The sequence below is a fragment of the Carassius gibelio genome, chromosome A6 (assembly GCF_023724105.1).
Source record: "Carassius gibelio isolate Cgi1373 ecotype wild population from Czech Republic chromosome A6, carGib1.2-hapl.c, whole genome shotgun sequence".
NCBI classification, from domain to species: Eukaryota; Metazoa; Chordata; class Actinopteri; order Cypriniformes; family Cyprinidae; genus Carassius; species Carassius gibelio.
Window position 1 is genome coordinate 6,803,183 of NC_068376.1, and position 13,446 is coordinate 6,816,628.

The window sequence follows — 13,446 nt, forward strand, 5'->3', positions numbered from 1 at the left end:
AGCTGCCTTCGCGCATCACCTCAATGTCGGCAGATTTACTCTTATGCCGAAACAAATGGATGCGAGAAAAAATGGCCTCTTTCATTTCTTTTTGATATCTGTATGGAGATCATGCAGAAATGGAAGGCTCACCTGAGCTGGAGGGCTATGGTCGGAAAGATAACGCTCATTGATGTTTTTTTTTTTTTTTTACCTTGTTGGCGCATTTTCATGGCAAGTCTAACTTTGCCATGGCACAGACCATAACCTCTTACATCTCTACATATGCAGGGCAGGAGAATTGAGAAGGCTCAGCCTCAGCTTCTTCACCATCCACAAATATCTCCCACTTTTCCTGGGTAAAGATCCAGCAGAGCACTAACCTCAGTATCAGAAAGTGTTAAAGATATAACATCATCTTCCCGAGGCTCTCTCTCGTCTGCTGCCATTACGAGCGCGAAAGGGAAAAATCCCTCTTTAAACATTCAAACAGATCCACCTGTATTCTCACAAGCTCATTCTCCTCCGTGCCTCAGCAGCGCGGGTCTTGAACCACTGGAAGCAGATGGCCGAAGAGAGACAAGCAGGGGCGGAGATATTTTTTCTTGAAAAAACGCTCACAATGCACGCAGATTCACCCAAACAAATGACGCAAAGATCGCGTGTGTCATCGGGTGACAAATAACGCAGACACGGATGCACACATTGTCAAAACGCTTGCCAGTAGTTGCCATGATACACAGAGAAAGATCGCTCTCACCAGTTCTCTCAGATGCATGCTTCAAACAGAACAGTCAGTGAAGACGAAGAAGAGGATGACGTGTTCTCCCAGTGCCTGTTTATAGTCACACCGGTAGTGACGTGAACAAGTTGGTGTTTTTCCAATGTAAGCTTCAGACACGGGTCACGGGTCAGACAAGGGGCCGAGGAGTTAAAAAGGGAGATAGAAGATGTTCAGAAGCAGTTGGAGCAAACAAAGATCATACACCATTTTTACGAGTGAAGAACCGTTTCTGTCAGATGCGTCCAATTCGTGAACCGAGGAGCTGATGATACTGCGCATGTGTGATTCAGCGTGAAGCAGACCGACACACAGAGCATCTGAACTGAACTGATTCTTTTGATGATTGATTCTGAACTGATTCTGTGCTAGTGTTATGAGCGCGGGTAAACTGAAGGCTTGAATCAAGGGCAATCATCGCAAATGACGTCATTACGTTAAGCGCAAAAGAACCGGTGAACCGTTTTCTTCAACCGGTTTATTGAATCGAACTGTCCGAAAGAACGACTGGTGATCCGAAAACCAATGCAACCGGTTCTTCACTCGTGAATGAGTCAGTCTTTTGTTCATTATCTGCCTCGGCCTCGGTGTTCATCTTCAGTTCTCTCTTCACAGCAGTTCAGTCAGTGTACTGTTTGAGTAAATGAATTACTCCGGGATATTGGTTTGTTTGAACTCAGAGGGAGTGTCAAACACATTAAAAAAGTGAACAGCTTAAGTAATTTGTGGATTAATGCGTATTAGAGATGCGAATCGTTTAAAACTATTCAGTTCGATTTGGTGAACTGAATGATTCGTTCGCGAACCGGATATCCAGACTGCTTTGATTTGAACTCTCTCTCACAACAGACACGGAAGAGAAGACAATGCTGAATAAAGTCGTTGTTATTGCCATTTTTGGACCAAAATGTATTTTCGATGCTTCAAAAAATTCCAACGGACCCTCTGATGTCACATGGATTACTTTGATGATGTTTTTCTTACCTTTCTGGACATAGATAGTATACCGTACACACAGTTTCAATGGAGGGACTGAGAGCTCTCAGACTAAATCTAAAATATCTTAAACTGTGTTCCGAAGATAAAAGGAGGTCTTACAAGTTTGGAACAGCATAAGGGTGAGTTATTAATGACATAATTTTCATTTTTGGATGAACTAACCCTTTAATTGATAGCCTAGTGCCATGTAAAATCCACAGGCCTGCTTTCCTGCAATGGAAACCAAAAGTCAGCTGATGAAGTGACACACATTCAGTCTGTGGCTAGGCTCAGGGTACATGTTGAGTGATCCGTCGCATTAAAGAGCATGAGTTGTTTGACACAGTCATCCCCTTGTCCATTTCATGTAGCATAAACCAACTGTTCACAGTGGCATGTTTGCTTGTGAACTACCATTGTGGACCACTTGTCAAGGCATGGAGCCACTGAGTCTAAAAACTCTCATTGTTGATGATGTGCTAAGGTTTGTATAAACATTGTACAAATACTTTTGTAAATACTATGGATTTCACACTCTGTTCTGTATTCATACCCCTGATCAACAGACAAAACTAAGACAGTGTTTCCTTATACATATTTTATTATAACTTCATAATACATAACACAAAAAACAATGAAAGGGAGAAATAGAAGCTTAGATGAGAAATACCTCTTAAGAGCTAAACTGTTAACAAGAGAAAAATATAACTAATAAAAGCATACGGTTGTATTATAGATGAAAGCCACATAGGCCTACCCATTCACATCCATACTGATGACACAATTAAGTAATCATTTAAAGGCACAATTACAAAATAAAAATAGTTAACTTACATTATTCTGTGTGCTTAAGATGTGTTGTTGTTCTTTCTACATCATAAGGACATTAAGTTTTGGGGCTATTAAGGTTTTGTTGTATTCTGACATTATTTTCATGACATTTAATCATAATTCTCACTTAAATTTTCATTAATGTGATGCTTTAAGTTGATCAAAAGTGAGTAATGCCATTATAAAATGAAAGAATAATAATAATAATTTTAAAAAAAGACGCGTCATGGTTTTCACAAAAATATTAATCATACTGTATTTTTCATCAAATAAATGCAGATTTTGCATGAATATAAACCTTCTGGGGAGAAATTCCCTAATACAAATCTGCATTTATTTGATCAAATATACAGTAAAAATACAAATGATGTTTGCTTTTGTCTGTCATAAGTAACTGTATTTGATGGCGAGTAGCTCCTCCCTTACATAATCCTGCTGCTTGGCAGATGCCCCTCTCAGATTTAGACTCACATTAATCCATGCTTTAAGTGCTCGGAGACGTTTGTTTGTACATGTGCAAATGTCCACATCTCTTTCGTTGTGTTCTCCCTGTACTCTTGAGTGGAATGGTGAAAAAGCCAACAGTAAGCTTCATTAGACATTATATACAAAAGTTGAGCCCTCAACAGGTGCAGCATCTGATGCTAAAGTTTCATTGGAACGGTTTATTGCTAACCTAATATTATCTTTTAACATTTTAGCGGGCATCATGAACACTGCCATCTACGCCAAGGTAAGATCACCTAGCAGATCACACATTGTTTAAATTGTACTTTTACATTTGTGATCTTTCTATTCAAGACCCATGTCACATATTTTAGTTTTTACATGTATTTTCCCATACAGGCTAGATTGTGTCAGACAAGCAGGTTATTTAAAAAAAATATTTAAATTATCATAAATCAAGAGGAGTGTTTAGCTTGTTACTAATTGTTTCCTAAATAGATAATAATGATGTTGTAGTTGGAGAAGTTGATGTTTTATAGTCTGCAGTTTTTTATTTATGTATATATTATGTACCAGTTAACGCAAAAGATTTTGTGTTGGTGTAAATACACCACCGTTCAAACGTTTGGAGATTTTTAAAATGCGTTTGAAACAAGATTCTTGTGCTCATCAATGCTGCATTTATTTTATACAGTACACTAAAAGTACAATACTTTTTTTCCTGAATCCTGATTGGTGTTACTGCACAGGGTGATTGGCCTGTTTTCTCATGGCTTCCTGGCTGGTTATGCTGTGTGGAATATCATTGTGGTCTAGGTTTTGGCTGGGGAAGAGAAACTGCAGCAGTATCACCCTCAGCACGGTTTCTGCCTTCGACAGGTGAATCACCAAATCATAATGCCCATTCTTTTGGTCTAATAGAAACAAAAGAGGAGTAAACACAGTAGCCTCAAGTATTTGTAGATGCCTGAACCCTTGAGATTAAACTATTGTTTGTTCTCTCTCCTAAAAGGTTGAATCTTGCCAAAGCTGCTACAGCCATAAGGAGTTTAGTGTGTCACAGTCCTGTGGTGCTTGTACACCTTTTCTTTTTCAGTGTATTTTTCTGCCCTTGTTTTATCATTAAACCAGCAGATGACAAGTGAGTGATCGCAATCAATCTATAAAATCAGTAGAGCCCTCTCATTAGAGCATGCTGGGTAAATGCTGTACAGTAATATTAAGATCTCCTCTCAGGCAGCCAGGCTCAGAGCGCAGCATAATTCTCCCCTGGATCATATTAAACCTGGCGGTCATTTTGCTGGTTGGGTGGGCCTGGGTTCTGATGTCGACAAGTCCAGATATCGACCACACAGAAGGTAAACACTAAGGCAATTTATTTATATATATATATATATATATATATATATATATATATATATATATATATCAGCAATAAAATTAAATAAACCAGTGAGGCCACCTTTTTTGTCATTTTATTAACGTCACACTGGAGCGGGCTGAGGGCGAGGTTTGGGCCCCTGTATTAAAACAGCCACCACAATCCCACAGACCCCAAACACAGTGAGAGCTCCTGCCGCCCATAATCCATAATCCAATATCTGTGGGACTAGAAGAGGCAAACATTTCCAGGTCGAAGTTAGTTGCATGGGTCATTCATTATATGAATGTTAACAGATAACACCGCGAGTTCATACCTTCCTTAGCTAGATTTGCCTCACAAACTGGCGAATGGGATACAAGTATAACCTCCCCACTCGAAACTACAACCGTTTCCTCGGAGTCTTTTGAAATGGACCTTCCTAAAAGGACAGAGAAAGGTTAAAGGAAAAAAAAAAAAAAAAAAAAATTCTAATACCATTAAAATGTAAAAAATAAATAAATAAATAAATACAATTAAATTAATAATTTAACTTACATTTTCTTGATAATTATTATTATTATTATTATTATTATTATTATTATTATTGGTTACATTTTTGTAATAAATAATACATGTAATTTTTGTTAGTTGACTACAACCAAAATGGATGAGTAATATTAAAATTATTGTAATTATTGAATATCACAATCTCTTCATATTTATAAATACATGGTTAAAAATAATAATGGTTTATATAATTAGCAATATTAATAACTTATTTTAGTCACCATGATATCTTGAATCTATAGGTGTACTCACTTGTCGTGCTGCCACAGCTGGGCTCACATGACTCAGTGATGGAGGGAGGGCAAACAGACGTAGTGCAGTGAATAAAAATCTGGTAAAGACATGGCATAGATAAATAAGTGAGATTGAAGGAGTAATGTGTTGGGGAAGACAGTACATACCCTTTCCTCCAGAGGCAAAAGTGAGGACTGATCTACAAAAGTGAACATCTTCACAACAAAGCGTTTATAATGAGATGGGTACTGCAGTTCTGAGTGTCCAACAGCAAGCATTGTGGTCAGGTAATGGTCATCCTTAAATGGACAGCTATGAAGACAAATAAGTGAACCAGTGATTTGCATAATTTGAGACTGTTGTTTTTGAGTTGAACAAAATGCCCACATTCCCTTAAACTTATTTAGATAAATTGGGGAAGAGAAGTTGCTATGAAAGAATTTGTTTACCCATTTAGCAAAAGGTCCCACTGAGGTTGACTTGTGGGCTCAGGATTAGAAGTGGCCCAGCAGTGGTCTAAGACCAGGATAAGGTTTGGATCGGTCCTCTCCAGAATCCGCACCTCCACATAAACAGGTTCTCTCAATGCTCTAGTAACAGGGTAGTCTGCCTCAGAGTAGTACGAGGTGTACATATCCTCTGGTATAAATACACAAAGATAATACTGAATTAATCAAATTGCATCACATTGAACAGTGACCGTCATAGACCTGGTAATTAATTCATTCCATATTAGTGGCATTCAAAGTAATTTTACAGTACCCAGATTTCAATGATAATAATTCAACAAATTATATTAGAATGATTTCTGAAGGATCATGTGACACTGAAGACTGGAGTAACGATGCCATCACAGGAAATTTACAATTTAATAGATTCTGCTCACCATCGGAGCATCCTTTAGTAGTGCACTGTCCACTGGCGAGCCTGAGCTCCACTCGGAGTGAGCCGTTCTGAGAGACAGGGGGAGGAGGAGGAACCGTATTCACCTCCATCACCAGAGCCTCAACTGTTGATCCCGAATACCTGCACTGGAACTTCAGCCTTCAAGACACAGATGGAAAAAAACTGGGCCCCATTCCACTGATGGTGCCAAAAACTTCAACATAAAAACAGAGGAGCCTCCTCACTCATACGAACTGTCCCTCAAAATTGATCCACGAGGTCCAACAGCCACTTCATACACAGATGACATCATGTTCTCATAAATAACAAAACCGTTTTCTTCCTGAAGGATATAATAGAGGGAACAATAGTGACCATAGGGTAAACTAAAACAGTGATGCAACAATGTCATTCTCTTTCTCCCCCATGATTAACACTATGCTCAAAGGCTCTCCCACCGTTCATACCCACCTTCATTCTTGTGCCACAGGAGCTAACAGTAAACTGATACATGGCAAAGCTGCCAGTGCTGCCGACAGGAGCACAGTGGTCACTGGTGTCATTATCCAGCATGTGGATGGAATCTAAACTGATATGTGGCATGGTAGCATCTCGGGCAACCACCAATACAAACTGCCCATCTCTCGTGCACTGCAGAGTAACTGGAAACAGGGAAAAAAAATTAAATAAGATACAATGAGGTTTTGCACACAATTGCAATCGGAGGTATTATACAGTGCTTAAATGTGTGTGTGTGTATAATATTTATATCACCTATTAACCATATGGTGTGGTATTTGTAATAGTAGTAATATTTATGAAAAAAAATTGCCTAAAACACCGTCAGATGTCAAATGATTTTCCATACCCACTACTAGTATGAAAATACACTAGTTTGGAATTAAGTTTCTTTACTGTATTTGAAAGAAATAGCTTATGCTCACAAGGACTGCACTTATTTGATGAAAAAGAACATAAAACAGCAATATTATGAAAATGCAATCACAGTAGTGCATCACAGTATTCAGATAGAATCATTCATTTTCACGCTCACCTGCCCTAGCATAATAACAGCCCTGAGCATCATAACAGCAGCTGATATCCTCGCATTCAGCTGGAGTGATGTCAGGCTCTCCACACTCAATGCGCTCATACGGTTCCACCACACAGCGCTGAGAGCCGGAGAACGACGAGCTCCTCGGACTCAGCTCCGGGGAAAAGCCCTGCTGGAGATCAAACATCTCTTGACGGGGAAATTCCTTCAAAACCGGGGAGAATGATGAACCACCGGCCTGATATTGGATCAGCTGCCGGGGAAACTGCTGATCCTGAGCATTGCTCAAATTTACACTAAGCGTAAACACAATTAACGCTGCGATTACCAGCATTTTTTTTTTGCGGCTTACTTTCGCTAAGAACGTACATTTTCCTGTGTGTCACATTTAAAGAGTTCATAACGAGCCTAATTATCATTAGCTCCGCCCCCTTAATTATAAACAAACTCATAATATGGTAAAAAAAACGAGTTAATACTACAGCTTTTAGTCACACGACTAAAGTTAATATGATGACCTATAATTAGAATAACTCATATTACAAAATAAATAATAAAGAAGGGACAAATATGATTTATATTAACCTGTTTTGGCACACGTGGGTACAAGATAATAATAAAATAATAATAATTTGCAATAATGTTAAAATAAAATATCCATGCTGTACTTAACAGACTTCAAGTAAATATCCCTAAACAACAACGCTCTGCGATTGATTGGTTTAGGCGTGTTGACACTAGGATGTGTAGTTGACTACCGAGCCACAGAGGCGCAGGTTTCTGATGGTCTCTGTAGACGTGGATTGTTAGCTACTAGACCAGTGAACAGTTTGATTACATTTATGACGGTCATAGACATTTCTGAAAAGCAACCATGCTGGATTTTGCTATATTTGCAGTGACATTTGTCATTATCCTGATCGGTGCCGTCCTGTATTTGTATCCGGTGAAAATATAATCTGACCTATTATCTGACCTGTTTTGCAAACTCGTTTTGTAGTTGTTGATTTTTTTAGTTGATGTTTTTTATGAAATATAAATACTAAATGTTCTGTTTAAATTCTCCCCTGCTGCATTTAGAAGATCATAACTTAACTACTCTTGAATTTACAGTTAACGTTACTTATATGTGTATAAGAAAGTCAGCCATTAAATCTTCATCATGGGACTTTCGTATTTCCGATATGTGTATATTAACGCATTGTTTTCTCATTTTAATGTCAGTCATCTAGAAGTGCCTCTGGTGTGCCTGGACTAAACCCCACAGAAGAGAAGTAAGGGTTTGCGATTTCCTTTTGATCTTTAGTCAATCTCTCCAACAAACGTCTTTCTTTAATACTTTTCCAGAGATGGGAATCTGCCAGATATAGTGAACAAAGGAAGCCTGCATGAGTTCCTGGTGGGTCTTCACGATGAGTTTGGGTCTGTGGCATCTTTCTGGTTTGGTGGGAGACCAGTGGTCAGTCTGGGAGCTGTGGACCAACTACGACAACACATCAACCCCAACTGGACCAGTGAGTATCCTGCAGCGAGGGAGAGAATACGCTTGGAAAAACTTATATTTAATAAAGATTAATATTTGATCATAAATTTACATATTTATATGTTATGCATTTTATTCCTCATAAGCTTCCTCTCAAAGGGTCAGTAAGATTTTTTTAATGTCTCTGAAAGAAGTTTTTTTTCTCACCCAGGCTGCATTTATTTGATCAATAATACAATAAAAGAACAATACTATGAACTATTATTTCACTTTAAAATAACTGTTTCAGTATATTAAAAAAAGTAATTTTCAGCATTACACAATCCTTTAGAAATCATTCTAATGTTGATTTGGTGCTAAAGAACATTTCTTAATATATTTAATATTTTTTATGAAAAACAGAAACCTTTTCGTAACATTATACATGTAATTACTGTCACTTTTAATCATAAAAAAAAAAAAAAAAACTTTCTGACCTAAACATTTGGATGGTAGTGTGTGAAGTAGCATTTATTACCATACCAATAATAAAAAATAAATAAATACAAATTCCCTCTTATGCATATAATTATGCATGCTTTTTTTAACGCATATGTTTGTACCCTTTCCTCAGCGGATTCCTTTGAGACAATGCTCAAGTCGTTGCTGGGTTACCGGTCAGGTTCAGGAGTGGGAGTGACAGAGTCGATGATAAGAAAAAAAGTTTATGAGGGAGCTATTAATAAAACCCTGGACAACAACTTCCCTCTATTGCTTCAGGTCTGTTCAGGAGTGTTTATATATCACTAGTTCAGGATTTCACAATTAGGACCAACAACAAAGTTCTTTTCTTCATTGCATAAATCTATCTGACCCAGTGATATCTGCCTTAAAGGAAAGTTCTTGAATTCTTTTTGTTTTAGTTCGTATAATAATTAATACTGAATATAATGAACAGTGCATATTTTTTCAAACATTTTATCTCTCTCTCTTAAAACTCTGCCTTATTTTAGCTGGTGGAGGAGCTGGTTGATAAGTGGGCATTTTATCCTAAATCGCAGCACACGCCTCTTTGTGCTCACCTGCTTGGATTGGCTATGAAGGCTGTCACTCAGCTTGCCATGGGGAGTCGCTTTCGGGATGATGCTGAGATCATTCAGTTCCGTAAGAACCATGAAGCGGTGAGCATTCCTCACTAGTTATATTTAGTGTCATGCTTATGAAAATGAACGTTGTTATAAAATGTTGTATTTTACATGTAAACGCATATAGATCTGGTCAGAGATCGGTAAGGGTTATCTGGATGGATCCCTAGAGAAGAGTTCCAGCAGAAAGGCCCATTATGAGAGTGGTAAGAAGGCAGCTGAGCCACATTTGAAAGCTCTGACCTTATTGTGGATTGTTCCGTGTCAGTTGATCATGGGGGTTTGTTATTTTCAGCTCTGGCTGAGATGGAGACGGTGCTGAAGTCTGTGGCAAAGCAGAATAGTGGACAAGGATCCAGTCAGTCATCTTTTGTTAACTATTTACTACAGGCCAAGCTGACAGAGTGTCAGGTAGCATCATCTCAACACAGAACGATTCGTTTTCAAATTGAGATACTAATATTGACATAAACATGCATCAGTTATAAACAAACAATTATTTACTCTGTTTTGCCGTTCCTCAGGTGATGGAAGATGGTATGGTTTTTACTCTAGCTGGCTGTGTGATCACTGCTAACTGTGAGTTTCAATTTCTTCTTTCTAGTTGATTGCCACAGCTTCAATGTGTTTTAGTATTTTATAGTATTATAGTTTTTATTAACATTAGCTTTTGTTTTTATATTTTAAGTTTTCAATTTAATTTAAGATTATTATTTTGAATTTTTATGGTGTGGCTTTACTTTTTTTTTTTTTACTTTTTGTTTATTACTATTTATCTTTAATTTATTTTTATCCCAGTTTTATTTAAAAATAATTATAGTAAGTAATGTTACTGCTTCAGCTCAAACTTTTCTAAATTTTGCTTTGTTGACTTTTTTTCAGCTAATTTTTTAACAAAAATGTTTTTAATAGTTTTAGTTTTAGTAAATGATAATTACACTGCGTAGCTTTTTTTTTTTTTTACCTTCATGTCTTTATTTTTGTTATTCTTATATATAAGTTATGTCTGCTGTCATCTGTGTTATTTCCCAGTGTGCATCTGGGCAGTTCACTTCCTCTCAGTATCAGAAGCAGTGCAGGAACGACTCTATCATGAGCTGGTTGAAGTGCTCGGAGAGGAACCTATTACTTTGGAGAAGATTCCACAACTCAGGTTAAGCCCCTACATGCTTAAGGGTTTTCAATATTTACTATAGTGCTTTTTCTTTTCATTCTACATTCTGGCCACCAGGTGGCACATATGTTAATTCTGTGATTTCAATAAAATATCTTGTGAGTTATACCTTATTCCACATGGCCATCACTTTCTGGAAATTATCATTCTTGATCACGTTTTCCCCCAGATACTGCCAGCAGGTTCTAAATGAAACGGTCCGCACAGCCAAACTGACGCCCATGGCTGCCAGACTGCAGGAGGTGGAGGGGAAGGTGGACCAACACGTCATTCCCAAAGAAGTAAGAACCAGCCTTTTGTCATTACTAGGCCCACACACAAACTAATATCTTATTTATATCTAGTCTAGTCAATATAGAAAGTGATGTGACCTATAATGTTAAAAATAATTCTGGTTGTATGTTTGTAGACATTGGTTATCTATGCCCTGGGCGTCGTCCTTCAAGATGCAGATACTTGGTCACTTCCATACAGGTGTGTTTGTGTGTGTTCATTTTATACAAGGTTGTGTAAGGTTCATGGTTTGCTGGTATTTTCACTGGTTTGTCTTCTTTGACAGGTTTAATCCTGACAGATTTGCTGATGAGTCCGTAATGAAGAGCTTCTCGCTGCTTGGATTTTCAGGGAACCAGGCCTGCCCTGAACTAAGGTACAAGGAGAGAAATACAGATATTTTCTTTAATTAATAACCATAACAAAGATCACCAGAAAATGTAATGTTTAGCATTTATTTACCCACATGCCCTTCAAAACTTGTATGAATTTATATTTTCTGTTGAACACAAAGGAGATGTTTAGCAGAATGTTCAGGCTGCTCTACTTCATACAGCAAAATTTAATGGGAATGTGGTCGGTCAGACTACAAAAATGACAAAAAGCCCCATAAAAGTAGTCTATACATGAGTCCTATTGACTAGTAGTGACCATCAACCTGTTTCATTCCAAGACGCTCATTTTCCACGACAATATTAAAGACTGTGTATATTAAGGTGGTTCACTCATATTACAATGAATGAGAGAAAGTGAAATGTGCATTATGGCAACATAAGGCTTGCTTTGTAAATAAAGCTAAAAACAACTAGCCTTAGAAAGAAATATTTAATTGACAGTTCATGTCAGATTTTTCCCCATTCAAGTAGACAGGAGTTGGTCTTGTATGCCCAAAATAACTGCAAAGATATCTGCTAAGTGACCTTCCTTTTACCATTGTAATGGACTTTGACCACATATATAGGCCGCTGTAAAGGTGATCATATTTCTGGTACTGCTGTAATGACAAAGCTGCTTGATTCCAAACTCTGTGTTTGCAGAAACTAGGATTAGCTATATATTAAAGGTGTCATGAACTGCCTTTTTAATTATCTTGACCCCCTCATCAAAACGCTCCGTTTGAATAGTTTGTGACCCCTTTGAAACGAAGCAAAAATTTGAAATAATTACAATTAAAATGTATTTAATTCCATAATTCTAGAACTTTTAAGAACTGAATGTTAGTCAAGGATCACACTCTTAATGTGCAATTAATGTACATTACTTTTTCAGTCATTTGTAATTGAGATAAGTTTTTATACTCACAAATTCAAAAAATTTTTTATATATAAATCTTGATGTAACTAGAAAAAAAAGTATAATCTTTTACAGGTCTAAAAAGCACACTTTTAAAATTCCCTCATATATCCAAGGTAGTGAAGGGAATGAATTAAAATAAGAAATATTAGCTTCATTTCTTATCTCCGTTTTTGCTCATTTTAAAGCTTGTGTTTGCCTTAATTTAAATCATTCTAAATCATTTTAAGGTAAACATATAGTAATATATAATTGTTTTTATTATTATTTTGTCAAACAAAATAATATATCCGTCTTAATCCTCAAGAGCCTGAGTATATGATGACCAGATTTTTCATTATTGGGTAAACTGTTCCTTTAAGAAACATTCAGATGTCACCTAGTTCACAAATCTTCTCGCCCCATCCTTCTCTTCCTCTCTTTAGATTTGCATACACTGTGGCCGCAGTGCTGCTCAGCACGCTGGTGCGCAGGTTGAGACTGCACAGAGTGGAAGGGCAGGTGGTTGAGGCCAGGTACGAGCTGGTGACCACACCCAAAGATGACACCTGGATCACAGTCAGCAAGAGGAACTGAAGGACTCATAGCTCACGTCCCTGAAATAGCCTCATGGGAAATGTGAATCATCCATGGCCAATGTCATGTGCTCTTTATTGTGTGCAGCAGCGATTGATAAGATCAAAGCAATGCCATTTTAGAAACGGTCCAGGTTATTAAAACTATAAGCCACTGTTTTTTTAGACTGTCATTCCCTCTGAATGTCACAGACATTCCATAATCAATGATCAACAGTGAATGCAATCTTTTAACTGCAATCTTTCTATACTAATAAATTGTGATATAAAAAGTATCCATCTATCCATCCATCCATCTTGGCCAAATAATGAAACCATTCTTTTGTATAGAGCATTTTTGGGATACAGCAAAAAGACAGAAAAAAGGGGACAGAAAAAGGAACATGGGGAGGAGGAAAGAGAATT

General features: G+C 37.4%; 2 protein-coding genes across 2 annotated transcripts; one reads left to right on the forward strand and one right to left on the reverse strand.

The window, feature by feature from the left end:
- Positions 1–4,475: 4,475 nt before the first annotated feature.
- Positions 4,476–7,490, reverse strand: zp2l2 (zona pellucida glycoprotein 2, like 2). The gene is made up of 9 exons (XM_052600635.1): positions 7,120–7,490; positions 6,537–6,727; positions 6,311–6,408; positions 6,067–6,224; positions 5,630–5,819; positions 5,348–5,492; positions 5,199–5,277; positions 4,714–4,818; positions 4,476–4,625 (listed from the first exon to the last, which is right to left on the reverse strand). Exons 1-9 carry the CDS (start codon positions 7,451–7,453, stop codon positions 4,501–4,503), a joined length of 1,425 nt encoding a protein of 474 aa, XP_052456595.1. The 5' UTR covers positions 7,454–7,490; the 3' UTR covers positions 4,476–4,500.
- Positions 7,491–7,848: 358 nt separating this feature from the next.
- Positions 7,849–13,316, forward strand: LOC128016173 (cytochrome P450 20A1). The gene is made up of 13 exons (XM_052600636.1): positions 7,849–8,065; positions 8,344–8,393; positions 8,467–8,633; positions 9,216–9,361; positions 9,595–9,762; positions 9,854–9,932; positions 10,022–10,137; positions 10,251–10,305; positions 10,759–10,879; positions 11,070–11,181; positions 11,310–11,374; positions 11,460–11,549; positions 12,892–13,316. Exons 1-13 carry the CDS (start codon positions 7,994–7,996, stop codon positions 13,040–13,042), a joined length of 1,392 nt encoding a protein of 463 aa, XP_052456596.1. The 5' UTR covers positions 7,849–7,993; the 3' UTR covers positions 13,043–13,316.
- The last annotated feature ends 130 nt before the right edge of the window (positions 13,317–13,446 follow it).